This window comes from Acinonyx jubatus, chromosome D1, assembly GCF_027475565.1.
Source record: "Acinonyx jubatus isolate Ajub_Pintada_27869175 chromosome D1, VMU_Ajub_asm_v1.0, whole genome shotgun sequence".
NCBI lineage: Eukaryota > Metazoa > Chordata > Mammalia > Carnivora > Felidae > Acinonyx > Acinonyx jubatus.
In genome coordinates this window covers 1,842,610-1,866,353 of record NC_069390.1, presented here as the reverse complement: position 1 = coordinate 1,866,353, position 23,744 = coordinate 1,842,610, and the positions used below count along the sequence as shown (strand labels likewise).

General features: G+C 66.8%; 1 protein-coding gene across 4 annotated transcripts in view; it reads right to left on the bottom strand.

Annotated features, from left to right (window-relative positions):
* Window positions 1–17,619, bottom strand: part of KCNQ1 (potassium voltage-gated channel subfamily Q member 1) — a 318,704-nt gene extending 301,085 nt beyond the window's left edge. The window contains exon 1 of one of the 4 annotated variants that reach the window (XR_008290216.1): window positions 17,114–17,619. Coding sequence is in view for 3 of the 4 variants with exons in the window: in XM_053202764.1 (XP_053058739.1) it covers window positions 17,114–17,493 (380 nt within the window). In the remaining variant the exon portion in view is untranslated. The remainder of the gene's footprint in view (window positions 1–17,113) is intronic. The other 3 variants (XM_053202764.1, XM_053202762.1, XM_053202763.1) reach the window with 3 other exon arrangements.
* Between the last annotated feature and the right edge of the window lie 6,125 nt (window positions 17,620–23,744).

The following is a 23,744-nucleotide window of genomic DNA, read 5'->3' as shown; positions in this document are numbered from 1 at the left end:
CGTATCACTCTGTCCCCCTCGGTTCTGAGGCCGGCTTCCCCTGCACCCCCACACCTCGATGTCATCTCAATGGCTCCGCAGACCCCGTGTCCAAGAGCCACTTCCTGAGGCCATATCTGCCTTCCCGTGGCTCCTCAGCTGATCCTCGTGGCCACACCACATCCTCTGCGAGAGCACCCTGGCCCTGCTGACCCAGGCCGAGGGGTGGGAGCAGGCAGAGCAGACACGGGGCCAGCCCTGACCTCTCCAGGGTACCCACCTCCTGCCGGGCACTGGGGCGCCACGGGGGTACCCACAGCTCAGCCCCACCCCCGGGAGCCATGGGGGGACGAACCCACCGGCCCTGCAGGGGCCTCCCCACCCCCAGGATACCCATTCTGCAGGCCCGCTGACTGACCCTGCCTGCCTCTCAGCCAGCCCCCTGAGGAGGCCCCCCTCCTGCCTCTATCTGAAGCATCCCACTCAAGCCCGGCCTCCCGTGAGAGCCCACCTCGGGCTCCTGTACCCCTGAGCACCCTGCATACACACAGGGCCCCAACTAGGTCTTGCTCAGGGCCCTGCGACCGGGCCCTGGCCCCGGGGTTGGGGACGGGGCAGGTCCCCGGGAAGGCGGGCAGTGAACAGTGCGGGAACAGGGTGATCCCACCCCCCGTGACCTGTCCAGAACACGTGGGCGGGGCCCCTCGGCCCCGAGCCTTGCAGACCACGGAGCCTAATCTCAGCAGGCCCCCTGGTCTCTGCCTGGCAGACTGGGCGCAGAAGGTGTCGGCAGGCTGTGGGGCCCGGGGCAGGATGCGTGGGGTATCGGCATGGGTCCTCGGGGGCCCCCTGCCTGCTGGGCGTTCCCGGACACAGGCCCGTCCCCCAGCGTGGACAGATGAGTTGGGCCCCACGTGGCACGAAACCATAGACACAGAACATCAGCAAGGAAGGGGGCTGGGGCCCGGGGGGGCAGGGCTGGGAGGACCAAGGCCCGGGGGGGCAGGGCTGGGAGGACCAAGGCCCAGGCGGGCAGGGCTGGCTCCAGGCACATATCCAAGTCCCACCCCAGGGCTGGGACCCCCTGGAGGCTTCAGAATGGGCCAACGACCGGGGGCATCAACCCTGTAAGACCGGGGGGTCTGACCTGGATGTCGCTGGGTCCTGAGCTAGGCACGGTGCAGGGGCCACTCAGCCTTTGGTCAGCGGTCCCCACGGGCCGAGAGCTCCTGAACGGCCGCATCTCACGCCTTCCCTCTTCTCCCGGGAGCACCAGGGGCCTCTCCTGGGGTGGCGGCACCCACAGAAGGCAGTAGCCCCACCAGCCTCGGAGAGCCAGGGGAACAGGCCGCCGGCTCAGCTGACTGCCCTGGGCCCGTCCTCCCAGCTGACCACGGCCTTCCCCCTGACGGTAGCCGCTGTGCCCAGCAGGGCCACCCACAGGGGCAGCCGGGGCCAGGCTGGGGCTTCTCCCCACCAGGTGCTCTCGCGGCCTGAGGGTGCTCACCTCTTCCACCATCACCCCCCCCCCCCCCACTTACTGCCCAAGCCCAGGTTCTCAACCCCACGCTCTGCCCCCCCGGGGACATTGGGCAACGTTTGGAGAAGGTTCTATTGCCACAACTCGGAGGCAGACACTAACGGTGTGTGGTGGGCACCGAGGCCACAGGGGGGCTGACACCACAGCCCACAGCAGCCCCCCAACCCCAGGACCGTCCGGAGCCAACGTCAACAGTGAGGAGGTGGGGGAGCCCTGCCCCCTAAACCGAAAACGATCGCAATCGCTGTCTCCAGATAAGACAGCTGAGGCCTCGAGGTCACGCAAGCCCCGGGCCAGAGGGCTGCCGGGGCTGGGGCGCAGGGCCCCCCCGGGCCCCCCACCCCCGAGGGCAGGAAGCCTCTCTCCCCACGCCCACCTGGCAGGAGCCCCTGGGCAACGCTGACCGGCATTCCTGCGGCCCAGCCGCAGGGGACATCTGACAGCAGTAAGGTCCCCAAAGGACTTTCTGGCTCCTGGGGACCCCATCTCCCCGGGCAAGGCCAGCACCCCCGAGGCCAGGCAGGCGTCTGTGACGCCATCGTCACTTCCACTCCAGGACAAGCGGAGCCGAGCAGGGAGGCCCCAACCACCACATGGGCAACACTGGCCAGACCTTCAGTCCTCCGCAGACAACAGCCCCAGGACCGGGAAGGAAGACCCCAGCCCTCCGTCTCCTCCATGACTCTCACCTGGTGAGCCCTCCTCCTGCAAGCGGGAAGGGCACCAGGGAACCACGGGGTACGGAGGGGGCGCTGGGGCGGGAGGGAGGGTGCTCCCCACCAGCAGGCGGCAGGAGGCCCCTTCTCCAACCTGGCCTGGGTTCCCCAGGCCGCCGTGTGGGGCAGCACGGCCACAGCGGTCCTCCATCTCCTTAACAAGGAAAGTCACTGTCCAGGCTTGCAGGTGATTTGCCCTGAGCAGACACCTCTGGAAAAGTCAAATGCATTCCTGATGGCCTGGGGCACCTTAGACGGCTGGTGTCGGTGCCCTCCCCGCCTCCCCACCGGGAGACAAGCCGAGGCAGTCACCGGCTCCCCCAAGGACGAGTCAGGTTACAAGGCAGGCATGTGCCACCAGGAACCATCCGGATCCAGACCTGCTCGGCAGCGCTCAGCCCCTGCCATGGCATGCCAGGCCGACAGTGACCTTCCCAGCTTCCGGGAGGCACAGCTGGTGAGGAGCCAGGCTGTGCCGTCCTTCCGGGGACCACCCAGGCTCCGGACCCGATGGCACGCTGTCCCGACCCACGCGATAAGCATCAGGGGTGCATGTTGGTCTCTGCCCCCACAGCCACCCCCCTCCCAAAGCCTCTCCCCAGTTCAGACGCCACCGGCTGGGAAGTTCCCCAGAGGAGCACAGCACTGGGAGGCAGATCGCTGAGCCGGCAGGTGTCCTGCATCTCTGTCCCCACCGTCCTGCCCCGCCCCCCTGGCAGGCTGGGCCAGTCTCCCCAAGAAGAGGCTGGGCACCCGCCAAGAGTGTCCCTGGCTCAGTCTGAGCTACCCTGGGGACATCCAGGTGGGAGGGCGAGGTCTCCCCCGGCCTGGGGAGGGACTCCAGTCGGGGCCCAACACCCAGCATGCCCCCAGCCCACGGCCCCCCGGGGACCGCTTGTCCAGCGCCCGTGCCGTGAGCAGGACCAGAGCGAGGGGCTGGCGTGGGGTAAGACGCTGTGCAGAACAAGTCAGGGGGACGCCGGACAGAGTCACGTGATGGGGTCTGATGCCAGCCTGCCATCCTCCAGCTGTGTGACGCTGAGTAGTGTCTGTGCCCTCTCAGGCCGTGACCCTCTTTGATGGCCAGCAGAGGAGACAGGCGCCCACCCCCACCCCCGACTGGCCAGGCGGTCTCGGGCCCTGTGGCTGGACACACGGCAACCACCCCCCCCCCAACCATCACGGTGTCCTACCCCGAACCCTGGGCCTCACAGGTCTGTCCCATAGGGAAGGGCCACAGCGCTGGCCATGAGCCTGCCATCCAGGCCCCCTTTCCCTCCCCCCCGCCATGGAGCCGGCTCCCTTCATCTCTGGGCACAACCCCCGCCCCCCCAGCCCAGACGGGTGTCCAACCTCCATGTCGAGCCCACCTGCGAGGGGTCAGCCAGACTGTCCTTTCACTCAGCAGGAAGCCCACTCCAGACCTGGGCTGAGCAGGGCCCCCAACATGGGCCGTGGGCTTCCGACCCCACGAGAGAGGTTGGGGCCCCCTCTGCAGCAGCCCGGCCCGCCCCATCCAACTGCCAACCCCCCAGGCTCCCCAAAGGCAGGACCCAGGCCTGTCTGGGGCCCAATCGGCAGGCGACGCTCCGTGCCCACCAGTGCACGGCCCCAGGTCACCCTCCTGGCCCTGTATCTTGCTCAACCTGACCCGGGAGAGCCAGAAAACACTCCGGGGGCCTTCTCGCTGCCTATTCTAACAACCTACTTGGTTTTTTAAACAACCAATGTTTTCAAAGTAGAAAATTCGCCGAAGCAGACCTGGACCCAGGATCCACGCCCAGCGTGGCCACGAGGAACCCCTCACGATCCACCCACGCAGCCGTGCCCGCCATCTGCTGTCAAGAGGGCACCGCCTTCCCGCGTGGGTCAAGCCCAGGCCACGTTCTACTTGTCCCAAGGTGTCCTGCCCCTGCCCTACCCAGACTCGGTCCATCCTGCTGCAGAGACGGGGCCCGTTGTCCCAGGCCCGCTTTTAATAGACCAACTCTAGTGCCCAGCAAGGAGGCCCCGGGACACAAGGCCCCTCGGTGCCGGCTCCCGTGTTCCCTGTGACAGGTTTGCCGAGCAATTCCTGGGCACATGGCCGCCCGTGGGGAAGGACGCCTGCAGCCGCTGAGTGGCAGCCAGGCACCCATGGACCCCTCCCAGGCAACGTCCTGGGGTCTCAGGAAGCAGGGAGCCCCCACTCTGAGCCTTGGGTCTTTCAAACCCGGTTCAGACCTCGGCTGGCCGCTCCCGGAGCTCCGAGTGCCTGCGCTGTCTGGGCATGGGGTGGGGGAGTGGGGACAAAGACTGCCACCCCACACCCCACCCCTGCCCCAGAAGAGGCTGGAAAGGCCTGTGGATGCTCCGGGCTCCTGGCAGAGGCCTGATAAGAGCGGGGAGGCGGGGCCTACCCCTGGGGACAAGGCCAACCAGCCTGCAGAGCCCCCAGCCTGCCCATCCCCCTTCATGCCAAGGGCAGCCAGAACATTCCAGGGCTGCCCGGGAGGTGCTGCGTCTCTAGGGAGCTGCACGCCAGGACCTTGAGCGGGCCCCGATCCAGGGGGAAACACAGGGACTCACCTTCAGGGACCGCAGGGGCTTTTCAGAGCCCCCCATTTCGTCCCCTGCCCGGTGAGGAATGATGGGCCCTCTAGGGACACAGGGAGGTCAACTGGTCACCCAAGGGCACACAGCCGGTCAGGGATGAGCCAAGAGCAGACAATGTCAGGACTCCCCACTGGGGTCACATGCAAACCGGGGCCTCCTGGAATCTGCCCCACTCCCCACATCTCCTAAGGCCCCCTGCCCTCTGCTCTCCCGCCCCTGCCCCCAAGGCCCCCTGCCTCTGCTCTCCGCCCCTGCCCCCAAGGCCCCCTGCCCTCTGCTCTCCTGCCCCCGCCCCCTCCTCAGCAGCTGGAGAGGCTCAGACCAGCGTCACTGCAAAGACGCTGCGTGGCTGCTGGACACACTGGGAAGAGACACGACCCCTGGGCAGGCCTCGGTGTCCCCTCCACCTCTGGGCGCCTCTGACCACTGCAGCCGCCGCTCCACAAGCAGGGGCCACCCTCCCACCGGCCCTACTCGCCCCCTTGCCCTCGGGCCATCCTGAGCCATGTGGTTCTCGGGTGGGGTCACTGGGTCCTAAGCCCCGCGACACCCAGGGCACGGATGGTCGCGTGCGTGAGCGCTGGCTCACCGCTGGTAACAGGGGGCCTTCGTGGGACCTGATGGGGCTGTGACAGCGGCCTCCCCGATCAGAGCTGATTCTGCTCTGAGGAAGAGGAAGCAGGAAGTAGGTTCTAGAAACTGAGGCCTTTGCAGGGAGCCCCATGGCAGGTGCTCAGCTCACGATGAGGCCAGTCAGGAGGAGGAGGCAAGTCAGGACTCAGCACCAGAGATCACAGCCCAACACTGACCCCACCGACCACCCACACACATGCACGGTGCCAGTGGCCCCAGGGACAGCTGCCCACCCACACGCCCATTTATCTGGAACCTGGGCCACCAGCTGGCTTCCCGTGGCTCCCACAGCAACGTCCCCAAAAACAGCCACGGGCCCAGGGGTCGTGAAGGGGCCGTGGAGCTCGTGTCCTCCCAGGACCAAGGACGTTCTACCACCTTCCGCGTCCCGGACCGTGGCTAAAGTGGCCCAGGACGGCCGACGGGGCATCAATCTACCCCAACCACAGTGGGCACAAGGCTGGCCAAGGCCACATCCACCTACAGACCCTCTCAGGACAGCAGACGCCCACACCTGTCTGTCCATTTGTACATCCGTCTACCCAGACATCCATTCACCCACCCGTCCGCCCATCTGTCCAGCCGCCCACCGTCTCTCCGTCTGTCCGTCCCTGGATTCACCCTCCCATCCCTCAGCGGCCCCCGCTCCTTGCTGGGCCCCGCACCCGGGCTTACCCCACGGCAGGTGCGCCCTCACATCAGGAGGGTTGTGAGCACTTGTGCCCCAGAGCTGAGAGTTCAGACAGGGGCCGGCGGGTTGGAGCAACAGGGGGCCGGCCTGCCGCCGTGAGGGACACTGCACGGCACATCAGACTGTCACGTGCTCACACACCAGCCGCGTGCCTCTCTCCTGCCCCCCCCCCCCCGCGTTCTAAGCACGGGGGACACCGTGGACAAAAGGACAGCGACTCAGCCCTGGTGCGGACATCTGAGCATTTCCCCCGCTCGTTTGCGACCGGCCTCGAATCTCCCACGTGCTTCCCAGCCTGTGAACATCTGCGCTCCGAACAGCGAACAGCGGTATGATGCGCGCCCCCTCACACCGCAGACCACCCACCCACCCACCCCCGCGGTCCCAGGTGCAGAGACGCCCTCCGGGAGGCGCCCTGGGAGACCACCGCGCCCGGCGCTGCAGGGCGTGAGAGCCTCGGGGATCGTGAACCGCAGGCTAATTCCACGTCCAAACAGTCTGCAACCTGTTGAGACAGAAAGTCCCGAGCACTGCAGAAAGACGCTGCGGCCTGTACGGAGGGGACACACGTCTGCCGTCCAGCACCCGCACACCCAGGGGGCAGACGGGGCGTCGCAGGGACAGCATGGGGGACGGGGGGAGGGCGCCGTGTGCCATCTGGGACCTGTCAACATTGTGATACGTGAGCCAGGCAGGACATGGGTCTGGGGTTCCGGGGCGAGGCCCAAGCTGGACAGCTCGACAGCCACGAGGGCAGGTGGCCTTTTAGAGACACACAGGTGGCCGTGGCCTCCCGTGGCCCTCAGGTGAGCCCGGCCAACTCCGCCTGTGTTCACGGCCCCCACCAACGCCTCCAGCTCACCTGCCAGACCCCAGAGCCCACCCACCCCAGCACGCCGGGTCCCCCACCACCCTCTCCCCAGCGCACATCTCCAGGAGGCCTGCTCTGACTCCTTGTCACGTGCGTCTCCGTCCCCAGCCCCAGGCCTGCCGTGCGAGCCCCTGACATCACGGCAGCAGGCACCACGGTGCAGCTATGAGAGGCCACGAGTCCCTGCCACTGGACAGCAAGGAAGCCTGGGTCTCCCGGCAAACAGCTGAGGGGCCACAGGGAGTTGGGAGCCGTGTGTGGACGCAGACCTCCTACCCCAGGGACCCCTGGCCCAGGGACGGGAGGGAGCCACTCGCGGAAGGGTCCCGATAGCCCCACACCTTCCCGACGGGGCCGGCGCACCAGGACAGCAGGGGGCTGGGAGCGTCCACGGGAACAGGCACCCGTCCCACTGGAGGGGACGGGGTTTACTCAGGGCCCGGGTGAGGTCACGTGCCGCGGTCCGTCCCTGCACGATCCTCTCCGAAGGGTCCCGTTCCCTCTTATTTCTTGGTCTCTTATTTGTGGACAGAATGGGGCGTCTGGCCTGCAGAGGGTCCCCCCGCTGGGATTTTGCAGGGGCGCCCGTGTGTCATTTATTGTGCTCTTGGGGCCCTGGTGCCTCCACTCGGCTCGCATGTGGACCTAGAGGCTTCGTCCTACTCTCTCACCCGTCTACACTGGCGAGAAAGCGTCACGGGCAGGCACACGTCTGGATCTGCCGCGACGCTCGGTGCCAGACCCACGGCCTCGAGCCCCCGGGCCACCTGCTCAGGCCGCAGGCAGGACCCCGAAGAGGCAGGACCTCACCGGCTCTTGGGTTTCCCCGAGTCGCATTCGTCAGGGTACAAGATGACGAGCTGTCTCCACAGGGACCTGCCGGCTTAGCCCCTGACCGGCAGGTGAGCTCCAGGGTGCAAAGTCCTCCTGGTGCATCTCGGTCCGCGCAGCGTCCCCCCGCACCTGCCACGCCTCCAGCGGGGAGCACACCTTCAAGCTGTCACCGAGGCCTGGTGACGCGGCCCTGGTGGCCTCTGATGGCCGTCCTGCTTCCAGCGTGGGCTCCACCACTACCACTCCTGCCCCAGGCCCAGATGGCTGGGATCGTCCAGGGAAGACGGCGCAGAGAGGCCACGCTCTGCGGGCTGGGGGTGCTCACGGCTAAGGGGGCGCTCCTCCCTTCTGGCCCTTTCCAGCAAGCAGAAAAGCATTTTCTTCAACAAAACCATCATGAACACCTGACGCTTCAGGTGCGGGCGGGAGGGTTTTCGCTTCACCAGCTTACGTTGGGCTTTTCCTTCTGCCAGGCGTCTCAGCTCTCGAGGACGCCGACATAATTACTCATGTGCTTCACCCGCAGACCCCGTGCGAAGGCCTGGGCCTAATCAGGTGAGGGTCATCAAAGTGTGCCGGGACACTGAAAATCGCAGAGACGACGCGGTCTCCAGGCCAGGTCTGCACAACAAAGTGCCCACAGAGCTGCGCGGGTTCCGTGGGCCCCTCCTGCTCCCCGGAGGTGCCTTTGTGGAAGCTTTGGGTTGTCCCGCTGCCTTCGCTTTTCTCACGTAAAGCAAGCACGCGGACGCCTGTGACTCTCCCTCTACTAGGTGCCCAGTGGCTTGTTAGACTTTTACCCTTGGCAATCACTCCCTGAGAGTGTGCGGGGATCACAGGTCCCTTTCCCACACCTGCACGAGGCCCTGCACAGGGCAGACCCGGCCGGTCCCCACCACGGCCGCCGGAAGTTCCGTCCCTTTTTGCTGTGCTGAGGAGCTCTTCAACAGACAGCCTCGCGCGCGCAGATTTTCCGGTTGGGTCGTGTTGGGGGTTTTTGTGGCCAACATTTTTGAGATAGACTCCAGGACGCGGGGTTGCTGGGGCAGGGAGGACACGCACGCACACCCCCCTCCCCACAGAGCTTACCATCCGGCAGGCTGTCCTGCCAGACGAGTGCTGTCTGCCTCACCAGCCGCCAGCGAGGCTGTCTACACAGGCTGGCGGGTTCCTGCCTGTCCGATGGGACCTGGCGGTGTCCGTGCCACCCCGACCCCCAGTAGGCTCGTACCTTCTCTCGTAGGACCCCTTGAGCTGTGCTCACCTCTCGCTCACCTTCCGCGGGGTCAGTGGGGTTTTGCTTCTTTGCAGGAGTTCCCTCCCTCCCTACCAGAGAGATCGAGCCTCCGTGATAAGACGCAACCTCTCTCCAGGTTTTGTCCTGTTCTTACGGTGCTGGTGTCGCAGAAGGGTTTTTTTTCACACATGCGCCCTTCGTCTTAACGTGCTAGAGCCGCACAGGAGCCCCCGGGCTGCCTTCGGCCCACGCGGAATCCACCTGCCGCAGCGTGACCCGCGGTCCAGCCTGGCCCTCTTCCTCGGGGCCCTCCCCTCCCCCGCACCGCGTGCTTCCCCCACTGGCCCGACGCGCCGACTAGATTTCCGGCCATGCGTTCACACGCGGTCGAGTCCACACGCGGATTTTCCATTCTGCTCCACTGTCCATCCGCCTGTCCACGTGCCGGTACCACACCGTCCTAATTACCCGAGCTTTACGGTTTATGATCTGTTGAGCCGTCCTAGCCAAGAACGCAGATGTGACTTTTACAAGGGACCCACTGGAGACGTCATGGAGCAGAAAGTCACCACAAGACCTATCCACATCACACGTTCAAAGCGCGTGGTTCCCCAGGCACCCCCTGAAGCTCTCCTGGGCTCCCCCAGGGGCCCCCTGCTGTACCCCCTGCCATGGGGGACACTTCTGGGAGGCGGGGGCCTGTCCCCCTGGGTCGGGATTCCTCCTGTTCACCCTCCCATCCTGCCGGTAAAGGCACAGCCCCCCGCGGGACTGGGTGGGGTGGGAGTCCCGGTGTGGCCGGCCGTCTCCGGGGCTGCAGGGAGGGTTCCTGTCCGGCCGGCCTGGCCGTAGTTGCTGTGTTCAGTCTCCCCGTAGACCTCCGTGTGGCACTTGGTGGCAAATCCAGCGGGAAGAGGCAGAGGAGCCACTGTCGGGAGCATCTAAGAGGCGGCCACCAGGTGTTTTGTGGAGCGGGAGCCTCTACAGCCTGGGGGTGAGGGCCAGAGAGCGTACAGGTGCCCCTGGGCGCGCACCGGGCACGATGCTGGGAAAGGGGCTTCGCCCTGATCGAGGACGTTCACGTGCCACACACTTCCAGGCGGACGTGGAATAGGCTTCCAGGGGCTGCATGAGCCAAGGGGCCAGTCCTCAGTTTCCCCATCTGCAAGTGGCTGAACAGTAAAGGCAGGTCCAGAGTCCCGGGTGGGCAGGGGCAGGCGCTCCGACCCAGTGGGGTTGGACGGGCACGCAGATCAGGGGGCCCGTTCAGAGAGTCCTGCCCCGGGCCGGGCCGGCTCCGCAGATCAGGGCGGGTGGCGGCAGGGAGGGGTCAGACACTGGGGCCTCACCCGCCGTCAGGTGCTGCGTGGCCCTGGGCCGTCACCCCCAGCCGCTCCGAGCCCACCCCCAGCCAGGGCTGCCGGGCACAGAGAAGTCCCTGAGGTAAGTGCTCTGAAAAGCACCCCCCACGGCCTCCCACACACCCCGGGGCCTGCAGGGCTCTCGGGCACACTGCTTTCCCAAGCTCAGGAATGCCGCTGGATAAAAATACCCACAGACGGATATCATCAGGCCCGGCCTGTCTGTGGGCTCAGAGCTGCTGGGCAACAGGCCTCGCGCCTCGGCCCAGGCCTCTCGGGGCCCCGGCTGCTGAGGCCGGATGCCAGGTGACCCTGTCATGAGCGCCTGCCCTGCGGGGTGCCAGGAGGGGGAGGACCCGGGCAGCCCCCTGCCCCCCATCAGCATCACCCACTCAGATCTTCTAACACCCGAGAGCTGCTGAGCCACCGGGGTCCCAGCTCGGGGGTAGAGGTGGCAAAAAGGCAGTCGGCTCCACAGGGAGGAGCGGCCTGCGGTTCTGGGAGGCAGAGCTCTAAGGCAGAGGCCTCTGAAGGCCGGTCACCACCCCCCGACCCAGGGTGGGCAGACCTAGGACGCGCGGACGGTCAGCTCACCGGCCAGTGGCACCTCCAGGCTGGGCCTGGCTCCCACCTGCCCGGGGCCACCGCCCCTCTCCGTCCCTGACGAACGAACGAACGGGTCAACACCACACTCCCCACTGCCCCACGGGGCCTCCGCAGGGCTGCCCGGGCTCCGGCCCAGATCGCAGGAGGCGCTGCAGGCTTTCCAGCCAAACAGCCCTGGGCACGCCTGGCTGTGTGGCCTTGGGCACATCACCTGCCCTCTCTGAGCCCCAGGGCTTGTACCCAGCACCACGCATCGCCTCCACTCCTATGGGGGCAGGGGGCAGGGAGGGGAGCCAGGCCCCTGTGCCCCAGCACGGTCACCACAGCGGGTGCCTACACGGGCTCAGAAAAGGGCCCGCGTCTCCCGGGCTCCACAGCAAAGGACAACCAGCTCAGAGGGCGGGTCCTCTCACAGGTTGGAAGGTCTCGCGTAAAGATGGCTCCTGGGGCTCGGGTCACGTAGTGTCCCTGGTGGTCACCGAGCCCCCACACCTGCTGCCAGCCAGGACCACCCTGCCCTCATGGCATCCGGGCTTGCTCCCAGCCCCTGGGGAGGCCTCGGGACAGAAAGTGGTGGCCCTCGCTGGTGGAGGAGGTGTGGACGGTCGCCCGAGGTGCCCTGGGGACCCGGGGCCTCCTCCACACTCAGCGGTTTCCCCGCAGAGAGGGAGCCCAGACCCGGCTGACCCTCCAGATCCGTGGGGGTCTGAGCTCAAGGCGTGCGGAAATTCTCACTCCTCCTCCAGCCACAGCAGCCGGGGGCACAGGAGTTTCCAGAAGCTTCTGTGTGGTGTCACCTCAGGGCCCACACGATGCCCCCCCGGGTCCTCGCAGACAGCTGTCCTCGGATACCGTCTCCCGCTTCCCAGCAGCGAGACGTGAGCTCGTCCCGGCCACGTCACCCCTGCCAGAGCGCAGGCTCTCGAGCCACACGCCACGCCACGCCAGCCAAAAGCTGGTTCCGAACGTGGGTCTGAGAAGGGCCAGGGGGCTTCCCCGAGCGGCCACCCCGGCACAGGACCCGTGCGTCTGCGCCTCGCTATCCAGAACGTGCTCCCAGGGCAGCACGGCCTGTCACCGGGGAGCTGGTGAACCAGGACCCTCGGGCCCCACGCCTGCCGGACCACACCTGCCTTCGGCGGCTTCCCCGGGGCACGAGGGCCTGGCCGCCCCCCGTGCGTGCCAGCAGAGGCCCAGCACCAGCGCAGTGAACCTGGGAACCGGCTCTTGCAGCAGGAGGGAGATTCTGGGCACTCGAGTCCCCGAGAAGCAGCACACCAGGTGCCCGGCTGGACCCCGGATCCCTGGCGGACGCGACCCTCCAGGCCCTCAGCTGCTTAGCTCCACGTGACCGGTTCCTTGCTCTGCAGCTGCTCCCCGTTTCCTGGACGGCACACAGCAGGGACCTGCCGGCTCCTGGGCCCCAGTCACCCTGACCACGGGCAGCGCAGCCCTGCCGGGCAGGGAGGCACGGGAGTTTCCTGCGGTGGCCGCGACAGAGCACCACGGACGGGGCAGCTTAAACCACAGACAGTCACTGTCCCGTCCCCTGGTCCTGGAGGCCCGAGCCCGAGGTCCAGGCCTGGGCAGGGCCGGGTGCCCCCGAGGCCTCTCTCCTTGTGTGCGAACGGCCGTCCTCTCCCTGTGTCCTCACGGGGCGGTCCCTCCGTGCGTGTCTGGGTCCCGATCCCCTCTTCTTACAAGGACCCCGGCCACACGGGATCAGGACCCACCCCGGTGACCCCGTGTCACCTCAACCACCTCTTTAGAGGCCCTCTCTCTAAATACAGCCACATTTGCCGGTCTCGGGGTTCAGGGTGGTGATGTAACCTTTCAACCCAAAGAGGCACCCGTGTGGCCATGCCAGCACTCCTGTCACACACAGCCAGGCCCCGGGACCCCGGTGTCCCCACCCCACCGCCCCAGTCACAGGCAGGTTATCCCACGGGCACCCAGCAGCCCCGAGACGCCTCATGTCCATCCCCCCCAGGACAGCCCCCCAGCCCTCGCCCAGCCCCTGTGACACCCTGTTGCATGTTAAGGTCCAGTGTGTGGGGGCAGCGAGTGCAAAGGGGTCCCTCCTAGAGCACCCCGGCACCCGCAGAGGGACAGGCAGAGCCCACAGGGAGCCACCGACTCGGGGCCAGGCCCAGGAGAACATTCTCTCTCGTCTGAGCAATGCTCCCGGGTGGTGCCAGCAGCCCATTGAGGCCGCCACAGAGGAGGGGACGCACAGAGAGCGAAGGAACCTGGCAAGGCTGCCCAGCCACGGACGTGCTCACACGTGAGGCCCCATCCCCGCCCCCTGGCCACGCTCCCTGCATCCCGCGCCCCATGGCCTCCGGACCCCCGGACCTTGGCATGTGCTCGGAGGCCCTTCTGGCCCGGGCTCCAAATTCATGCAGCCCTGGACCGTCCCTCTTCTCCTCCCACCTTCCTCGTGGCCTCGAGGAAGGCCTCCCCGCCTGCCCCCCACCTCGGGCTTGTGGCCTGGGATCCCCAACTAAGCCGGGCCACGACCAGAGGACCGGGCCCCAGAGAAGGAGACACGGGGAACGGCACTCAAAGGAATTCCCAGCTTCACCAAGCACTGGGGCAGAGGAACGCGTCGGGGAGGCTCAAAGGGGCGGTGGGAAGAGGCCTGACAGCTGTCCTCGGTACCCCGCCCCCCACGCAGCCCAAGAAACCGCCGGGCTGACTTCCAGCACGTCAATGATTGACACACACTCGCCGTGAGGTGTTGCCAAAGCCTCCTTGGGAGCCCAGGAAAGGCAGGGCGACAGGAGCGCCCCGCGGAGTCTGAGAGCCAGGACCCCCTCCACGCGCCCTGAGGCCCTCCCTCAAACCTCTCAGCCGCACCTGCTCTCAACGTCAGGGCAGCCGGAGTCGATGCTGCCTGTGGGGGGCGCTGCGCACCTGGCCGGCACCGGGGAGCCACCGTGGTGGGAGGGTAGGAGGCGGGAAGGGACAAGAGTCAGCACACATCAGGCTGCAGCTCCCCGAGAGCTGGAGGGGAGAGGGGTGAGGACGAAGGAGGAGGGAAGAGGGGGGAAGGGGGAGGCAGGGTTCCCCGAGGCTCACCACTCAGGGGAAGGACACGGACCCCCGGGGGTCCACAGAGGGAGGTGGGGGCCCGGCCCAGCACCCAGGGTACGGTGGCTAGGGGAACCTCTCCCCTGCCCAGCCGGCTCCACTGTGGCCCATCAGCGGGCAGACCGGGACCCCCGCGCCGTCGGCAGACTGGGAGCCGCCACGCGGTGGGGGTATAAAGGGCCTCGGAAGGCCGGGGGGCCAGAGGGCAGGAAGCCCAAGCGGACAGAGTCCTGCTCCCTGACCCCAGCGGCCAGGGAAGGCCGGGGGCACACAGGAAAGGCCGCTCTCCTCGGGGCTGGCCGGAGCAGGGGTTCCCCGAAAAGGGAGGGGCGGGGGGACAGGATATCCTGGCTGATTTCCCCAGCTGCCCCCGGAAGAGTGTGCCCAGGCTCGCGGGAACCGCTGGGACAGTGGCTCCCACAGCCGCCTGCCCGCCCGGGGCCCTGGCCCTTCGAGGCCAGGAAACCGAGCCCGGCCGCCGTGGCGTTGTCCTGCCCCTGCACGAGCTAGCCCAGCAAGGCCAGGGCTTTCTCTGCCGCCATCTCGGCCACTCCTTCCAGCCGCACCGGGGCCGGAGCGGACGCCGTGGCCCCCTCTCACGGGGCTCTGTCTGGGCTCAGGCCACCCAGCCCCAGGCCCCTGCTGCAATCCCAGCTCGAAGGCCAGGTCCCCTCAAGTCACTGGCCAATTCGGAGAGTGACCAGGGCCTGCTGACCTCCTGGAGACAACGGGGGTGACGGAGGCAAGCTTCCCAGGCCCCAGACAAGCCACACGCCCTGCCCGGCCAGGGTCACCTCCAGCCCTGGCCCACGCAGGGGTGGGGAGCCGCAGCGGGGGTCCACACCGCCCCCCCCCCACCGAGGGCCACGGCATACCTCCTCCAGGGCAGGGCCCAGAGCAGGAAATGACTGACCCAAGGTCACACAGCCACTCCAGGAGCATCCCTTCCTGGCCCGCCCCGTGGGGAAGCCACTCAGCCACCGTCCCCAGCAGCCACCCCTGCCCGCCAGCTCCCGGAGAGGCCGGGCAAAGGCGCTGTGCTGAGCACACTTCCGAGGGCTAAACAATCAGAATCAGGAAAAAAACACAAGTGTAAGCAGAGACTTCCTCTGGGGCGCGGCGAGCCCTCTTCCTCCACACGGCACGGCCAGGGAGCCCGGGGGACGCGCGCCCCCAGGCCTGCATCCCCAGGATGCGCATCGGGGGTCTTCCGGAGGCCCCTAGTCCTGGCAGCACTCCAGGGGCACGGAGCCACTGCCACGCCACCGGGAAGACCCCCGGGCGTGCCTCCCCGCCTTTGCTGGGAGCTGGCACGTGGGGCTCCGGGACGGAGAGGCTGCGGGGCAGGGTTTTCTCCGGGGCCTGGCTGTGGGGTCCGTCCCACCCCTGGGCGCCTCAGGTCAGGGCCAGGAGACAGGCAGCCCGTGGGAACCGTGGCACCCACAGCCGGTGTCTGACTCGTGGGGTCCCTCGGGGCGGAGGCACACGAGCGTTCCCTAAGCCCCAAACAAGCCACTGCTGCAACCACGGGCAGGGCCACCCGCTCTCTCCCACAGACGGGCCACCGACACGGTTCGGGCACCCTCTGACTCTTTGGGAGGTGGGGGCGGGGTGGGGAAGAGGCTCCCATGCCTCTGGGGACACCGTCCCGGAGACTTGTCAGCCGACAAGACCCTCGGTGGGGTCGGCAGCAGCCCAGGTACCACCTGCACTCACAGAGGAGCCGGAGTGTGAAGCTGAGGCCGCCCCACCCCCACCCCGCCTCACCTTCCCCACAGGATGCTCCAAGCCAGCCGGAGCCCAGTTCCCGCTGCACCCCTGGGGCCCGAGGGTCTCTCGGCGGGAGAATGAAGGGCCCCGATGCCCACCCCCCCCCCCCCCACAACCGGGTCTCTCCCAGCCACAGGCCAGCCAAGGCTGCTGAGACGAGCACCTGTCACTAGAGGGAGGCTAACCCACGTGCCCCCCCGCAGAGCCCCCCCCAACCCCCGTGAAGGCTCACGGGCCTGAGGCTGGCCGGCTGAACAGCCAGGAAGTAGGACCAGGCAACAGCAGGGGAGGGCTCCAGGCAGGCCGCGAGGAGGGTGGCCCCGAGGAGGGAACTTCCTTGTACCCCCACCCCCGAGAAAGGAGGGCCCTGCCCCACACAGGCACGCCACAGCGCGAATCAGAAGCACCTGGCTCACAGCAGGGCCAGGTGCCGCCTGTAGGGCCCTGCGTTCCCTGGTGCCCGGCCTCCTCTGATTGAGGGCTGGAACCCCAGGGAACATTCCCGCCCCGCCCCGCCCCGCCCCTCCCCTCCCCTCCCCTCCTCCTCCAGGCTGCTTCACCAGCTCGCATCTCTGAAGGCGGTTTGGGCCCTCCCCGCGGCCAGGGGGACCCCTCAGGGACACCCCGCTGCCTGTCACCCTGGGAGGCAGCCCTGCACCCCTGGCCGGGAGACCCCCCCCCCACCACCACCACCACACGTGGACTGCCTTGAACTGGGAGGGTCTGAGACGCTGCTGGACCAGCAGGAGTTGGGCCCCTCCCCTCCTGGGGGCTCCGGCATCTTGGGTCCCAGCGACCCGGAGGAATTCTCTCCTCTGCACCCAAGGGCAAGCGCCCCGGCCCGCGGTCTTTCCCAGAAGCATTAACACCTGGACCGTCCTTCCAGGGAGGCACGGAGCCAACTGCTGGGCTCGGGCCACCTCCCCCCACACGCCTGGGCAGAGCCAGCAGGAAGCTTCCCACCCCACAGGGTCAGACCCACACGTCCCTGAAGTCCAAGGGACGGGCTCCTCAGAGTCGCTGTTTTCCCCATGAAGCCCTCCCTGCCCTCCCGGCCGCTCTGGGTCGCACGCAGCTGGCACCGTCCCTGCGGCAGCAGGTGGCAGGAGACAGGGGGACCCGCACGCCCCTCCGCAACCCGCGGGGAGCCCCGGTGCCCGCCGGCCGAGGCCCGCGGCGCTACTCACACTGCGAAGTGGTACACGAAGCACTTCCAGCCGGTGGGGCGCTCGAGGAAGTTGTAGACGCGGCCCTGGATGTGGGTGCGCGCGAGGAGCGGGCGGCGCGCGCTGTAGATGGAGACGCGCGGGTCGAGGCTCACGGGCGGCCGCGGGGCAAGGTCGGCGGCGGTCGGGGGCGCGGCCGGGGACGCGAGGGGCGCGGGCCCCGGGGCGCCCGGCGGCGCGATGGGTGCGTAGAGCGCGCCGCCCCCCGGGCCGCCCTCCGCCAGCTCTAACGAGAAGGGACACTTCTTGGCCAGGCCCGTGCTGCCCCGCCGGGAGCCCGGCAGGCGGCCGCAGCCCCAGCGCTTCTTGTCGGGCCTGGGCGGGGAGGAGGCCGCGGCCATGGCCAGGCAGCGCCCGCGGGGGGCCGGGCGGGCGGCGGCACCCGGAGCTGCAGCGAGGGCGGGCGCCTGGGCGCAGTGCGGGCGGCCGCTGCCGCCAGCCCCGCCGCGGGGGACCGCTGCCCGCCCCGCCCGGCCGCGGGGGGCGGGGCCGGAGGGGGTGGCGGCCGAGGGCCGGTCCCCGGGGGAAGGCGCGCCCCGCCCCCCCGGCCAGACGCCCCGCCCGGACCGTCGGCGCTCCGGGGTTGCCCCGGCCCCGCGCCTGCAACCGCTCGCCCGCTCGGTCCCTCCCGCGCCGCGCGCCCACCTGTTCCTCCCGCCCTGTGTCATTCACCGGCTCCGCCCGCCCCCTCCCGCGCGCCTCTGCTCTGCCCCCCGTCGCGCCCACGCGCGCGCCCCGCCCCCCGCGCCCACCTGCCGCGGGGAAGGCGCTCCCAGCTGAGCCTCGGGAAGGCAGGCGCTGGGCGGCAGGTGCAGCGACCTCGATCGAGCCGGGCGGCCGGGCAGGCCAGTCGGGTGGGGCTCGGGCACCCGCGTTACCGGACAGAGGGTGGGGATACGGAGGTAAAGAGGGGCGCCCTAGGGCACGCCCGGACTGACCCTCTCGGTGCGCGGAGGGCGGCCTGTTAGCTCTTCCTCCAACACTTTGCGCGCCCCCCCCTTTGCCCCCCCCCCTTTGGCTCTGTGAGTGGAGAAATATGGGTGGGCTCCGTGCCCACCAGGGCCATCGGACCCGGGAGGCAAGCCCGTCAGGACCGCCCAGCGGGAGCCCGGTGGAGGCTGCCGGAAGTGTCTGTCAGGGGTCGTCGGTGGGGTTGACCGCTGGGCAGGTCATGGCAAGGTGTTTTCAAGGGCCGTGCAGGATGGGCGTCTTGTCCTTCTGGCCCTCTGCCCCAGGCTGCGGCTGGACCTGTGGATCTCCCTGGGTGCAGGTGGGTGTCAGGTTTGCAAGGTCCTCCGCACTGCCCCTGGCGTCCGGTTCCCTGCACCCTGGGGTGCAGAAGTGGAGCATTGGGGGAGGAAGAGAAAAAAATAGCCTCTCTTGGGACCTTGCCCAGGGCAGATGGATAACTGCCTGCTAGCCATGTCAGGGACAGGTCACTTACAAGACGCCTCCCAGGTCTTCACTGAGCACCCCGGGCTGATTTATTTCATGTACCCCCCCCCCCCCGCCCCCACCAGAAAGCCACCTGTGTTGGTAGATACAGTGCGGTTCTGGCCCTTCGCCCCTGACTCCCCACCCCTGGGTGCTGCCCGCACACAGCCAGCAGTTTGTATTTGCAGAAAAATGAATGAAGTGGGTCCCAGCCTGTGCCGGGCACTTCGGAGACTCCAGGCTGGCACTGGGGAGCCTCTCTGGAAGTACAACGCTTCGGCAGACAGCCAGAGGGAGGCGGAGAGACAGCCACCACGGGGCCCCAGGGGGGACAGGCCGGGGCACACAGCAGGCACTCAGTCAATCCTTCCTGAATGAACGCGTGAATGAGCGAGCTGCGTCCGCACATCCACATCCCAAGCCGAAGGAGGAAGATGGTCTTTTAATAGTGGAAGAACTGAGGAGGGAGGGCCGTAGAGAAGGAAGGAAAAAAGTGAGTTCGGATCCGTCTCACACACAGCAGACGGGAGTAGTGTTTGAGTGGGTCGGAGGCTTAAATATAAACGCTGAAGTGAAGTCACGCGGATCCTGTAGAAACTCTCATTCCGCAAACACCTGTAAGCAGGGAAAACAGGTCTAATAGTGCTTAAAATCGAGACGATGCCTGAAATTAGCAAGGTCAAAAAGACAACCGAGCAGCTGGAAGGAGAATTTACGACTCCCATCGCAGGCGGAGGATTGATACAGCACCCACTCGTAGAGGACATCTGATGTGGGACAGAGAATGACAGACGGCCTCCGGGAGACGGGAACCCACGATGGGAAGGGTTCACACACAGGGAAAGGGGCTCGTGGTCTTTGCACTTAGAGAAAATGACCGACGTCACTCGTGGCAGGAAAAATACAAGCAAAGAGTACATTCTGATGCCCCGTTCACCTATCTGATTGGCGAAAATCCAGACGTCTGACGGGGCCCCCATGCCGCGGGCGAGGAGGCAGGGCTCCCGCACATCGGGAACTGACCCAGAGACCCGGGGCGGGGGTGGGGATGGAAAATGGTGCACACACGGGCCACGCAGCGGTGTGCTGGTTGTATCAGCCAAACGCCGGAAACAACATCCCTCAGTTAGTCGAATGCGATATGGCACCGCCCCACAGTGTCGCCCACGATCGGTGTTTTCACCGGCACGCGAAGGCCCAGGGCACCCAGAGACCACGTTGTTCCTGATAGGAGTATTGTCACTTTGGGATTAGGTATAGGATGTTAAATTCCGGGACTCTGGGTATTAAGAAATAGAAGCATAGCCATCGAGGAAATACGGATCAATCTTTGGATCGGAATCGGGAATCCTGGCATCATCTGCTGTGCCCGTTTATCTGAAGACAAAATTACTTTCGAGCCCGTCCCGCCGAAAAGGTTCAGGAGGGGCCCGTCGGCAGCAGGACAACTTGAGCATGAAAAAGACTCGTGGAGCAAACGACCTCATGGCTTAAACCATTGATTCAGAGCGAGGCTAAAAAAAAAAAAAAAAAAAAAAAAAAAATCCTCGCTGAGCCTGTGCTGGTAGCGGGCCTGCTGTTCTGGAACCCAGTACAGAAGGGACGGCGGCGTGTGTATCCCGCCCGCCCTTTTCTGAACCAGACTTCAGGGGCGAGAGGCCCAGGTGCTGGAGGTGTGCCCTGCTCTACTTCCTGATAACGATTGTGCCGGGTCGGGAGTCACTTTGAAGCAGTCGGCAGGGAGGGGTGGGGGTCAGAGTACAGATTAGGCCAAACCGCCTCTGAATTGGCCATTGTCGGGCTGGCCGATGGGCAAGGTCATGACACTACCAAGTTTACTTTTTGTGTACGTTTCCATATTTTTTAAGTTGTAACATGTTGCCACCCAGGCACCCGGGGAGGCTTCCCGGAGGGCCACGTGCTGGCCTGGGGCTGCGGGCCGGACGGCAAGGGGCTGGTGGGCGTGCCCTGAGCCGTGCAGGAGCCTGCTCTGGGGGTCCTGGGCGGTGGCACAGGGACACTGGGGGGCACGGGAGGCTGGTCACGAGGTTGCAGAGAGCTCCCTGCGAGCCCCACCCTGGGGGAGAACCCGGGACCGAGGACCTAGGACCCAGGACCAAAGACCCAGGACCCAGGACTGAGAACTGAGGACCTTCCTTCTGGGGGGCCACAGGCCAGCTGCCGTGGGAGGAGCCTAGGCTCATCAAAGACACTTGGGTAAACTGAGGCTGGTGAAGGGTGGGGTGCGTGGCTGCCACGGGGTCTGTGGCCTAGGGCACGCACCACCAGAGGCTTCCCAGCTGGTGGCCTTCAGCTTGACTTTCACTCCAGCCTCACTGAGCACGGGGCACAGCGTTCACGCAGGGGCCACGAGCTGTGTGCAGGAGGCTCTGCCCTCCCGGGGACTGACGTGAGCGGGTAGTGCAGACGCAGGAGACAGAGCGGCCGGGGAGGGGGAGGGCGGGTTGCTGAGGGGGACCCCCAGAGAAGGTCTAGGGGGGACACATTTACAAAGACCTTTTCCAGGCCCTTCAGCTGATTGGAGAGGTATCTGCATAGAGTGGGCAGTTAGTGCAGAGCGGACAGATGCGGGGTGGGGGGGGGGGGACAGGGGGGCGCTGCCACGGCTCTGTCTTCCTCGAGCTAACCAGTCTCTCCAAAGAGGGTCCTGTGCTGGCTGGCGCGTGTCCCTGGGGGCGTGGCAGCGGTGCCGGGGAATGTGGCTTTGCCCCGCCCCGCCGCACACTTAGGCTCTTCTCCATCCTGGCCACTGGCGGCTCTGGTCGCACCTGAGCCCTAGACGCTTGCCCTGCACGGACTCCCGTCCGCGCGGGCCGGTGGGCACAGCACCCCCGAGGCAGGGGTCTCCGGCCGCTGGACACCGAGTCGCCTGGGACTCCCAGTGTAGACGCAGACGCAGTGGGTCTAGGGAGGGCCCAGGAATCGGCATTTCGGTGGGTTCCCCGCCCTCCCTGGCAGGGGACACTGAGGACCCCCAAGTTTTGGGCACCGCACTCGGACAGAGGCCAGAGGGGAATCCTTCCTGAGTTGCCCACGTCTGTGTCCCTCGTGGGCCGTGTGAACGTCACTCCACAGAGGTGACCGGTTCCCACTGTGTGCCCGGCTTGGCGAGCGAGAGGCCTTGCCTTGGCGGGTCCCAGAGCCGAGCCGGACAGACGGAGCCGGACGCACCGTCAGCACACGGACACCGCGGAGGCAGGAGACGGACGGCCCCCCGCCCTTCTCCACTTGCCGCCTGTGCTCTCTGCCCCTCTCCCTTCCGAGGCGCGAGGCTGGAGCCGTGTGCATGCACGTGTGTACGTGCATGTATGTGCACGCGAGTGTGCAAGCACATTGTGGGGTGCGTGGGCACGCCTATGTGTTCTGCCTGTCTGCGTGCGTGTCTGGCACACACGTGTGCCCGGGCTGTGCTGGACCACGAAGGGACCGGAGATACCCCGTCCGCCCTCCTGGAAGGGCAGCCTGGAAGCAACAACCACACCTGGTGGGGTCAGAGGAAAGAAGGGCTCAGAAGGGAGACCGGCACGGTCAGAGCTGGGGGCAGGGAGCCCCCCGCAGGCCCATACCCGGACCCCAGCCGGCCGCCCACACGGTCGCTTGCCTGCGGCTGAGCCCTGCCGGCAGAATCAGACGCCCACACTCACCCCTCCCAGCCGGGACACGGAGTCCTGCCTGGCATCCCGTGGGCGAGCGGGGAGCTCCCCGAGCGTTTTCTGTGGTCCGAGGTCAGGTCATCAGGCATCACCGCCTTCCGGAGCTCCTCTCCCGCTCCCCGTTCTGGGGCCGGGGCCCAGGGCGGCCACAGGCGGCCGTTCTGCCTGCTCGCTGGGGCTCAGCCACAGTTCTCTTGATGGAGCAAACGTTTCGCATGAGTTTGGGGCCCCGGCACTGGCTTCGTGCTGGGGGTTCAGCTTCAGAAGCGTGTTGTGACTGTACCGCAAGAACCCTGCCCCCCCCCGGCTCCCCCCCCCCCACCAGCCTTCGAGCCTCCTTCCCCTTCGGAGAGGATGTCCTCGGGACCAGCCCCGAGAATCCAAAGTCCCGGTGACGAGGGTCCAAGGCGGCTGGAGCCTGGCGTGGTCTCCCTCGCAGGGGCCCCGGACAGCACTCGCCCTAGGCAGAAAAGTCAGCTTTGGGGTTTGGGGCCAGCGTCCAGCTGGCAGGGCCGTGTAATAATACCTTTGCTGGGAATTTGCACCAACTACTTGCAAAATCGAGATTTGATTTTATGCTAAACCATCCATCCAACCGTTGCAAGGATGTGCGGTCTGGTGCCCTTTGGTGACATCACCCCGAAAACGTGCTCCTCGGGCTCTCGCCCTCATCCTTTGCTTTCCGGTGTGACCTGACAGGGCACAGTCAGGGGCTCTCCGAGCCAGGTCGGGCCCTGGGGGCACCCCCCACCCCCCCCCCCGCCCATGCCCACTGCACACGGCCTCAGCTGACCCTGCCCCGTCAGCAGGCTGCTGTGTCCCCTCGAGGTTCATGCAGGGCCTGCTCCTGGGGCATCTGGTGAGCTATCAGGCCCCTCCTTGCTGGAGACTCAGGTGGGTGTCCCTGGCCATTTGGAGAATGGAGGGCAGGAAGCCCGGACTAGGTGGTCTGTCCCCAGTCCTCTGAGGCCATGGCAGGCGGTTTCCTGGCCAGGGTCCTTGTCCACTTGGCTAGTGCTGCTGGCTTGGCACTCCAGCCAACAGGCGGGCCCTCTGAAGCTGCCCCTGGGGCCGGTCTTGGAGCCAGAACCAGACTGGGCCTCAGCCAGGAGCGGGGCAGGTGAGCAGGTTCGGGCCACAGACCAGCAGGGAGGCCAGGTGGCAGAGCCAACAGCAAAACGGGATGAATGGAGGAGGGAGAAGCAGGGATGACTCAGTCGCCCAGCCAGTATTTATTGGGCGCCTACTGAGTTCCCAGCCTTGCTTGGCTACGGTGTGGGGGAGACCAGATGAGTGGAAGGCCAGGCCTTGCCCCGGGGGGGGGGATGGTGATTTTGTCTGTGAGATACACAGACCAAGGGAGAAACCACATGAGAACCTGACACGCTATACACGGTGCCTTGCCCGGCCCCTCCCCTGCTCCCCCCACAGCTGCCCAGCGCCTGTGAAAGAGCCATTTTCACCAGCCATGTGGGCACCCTGAG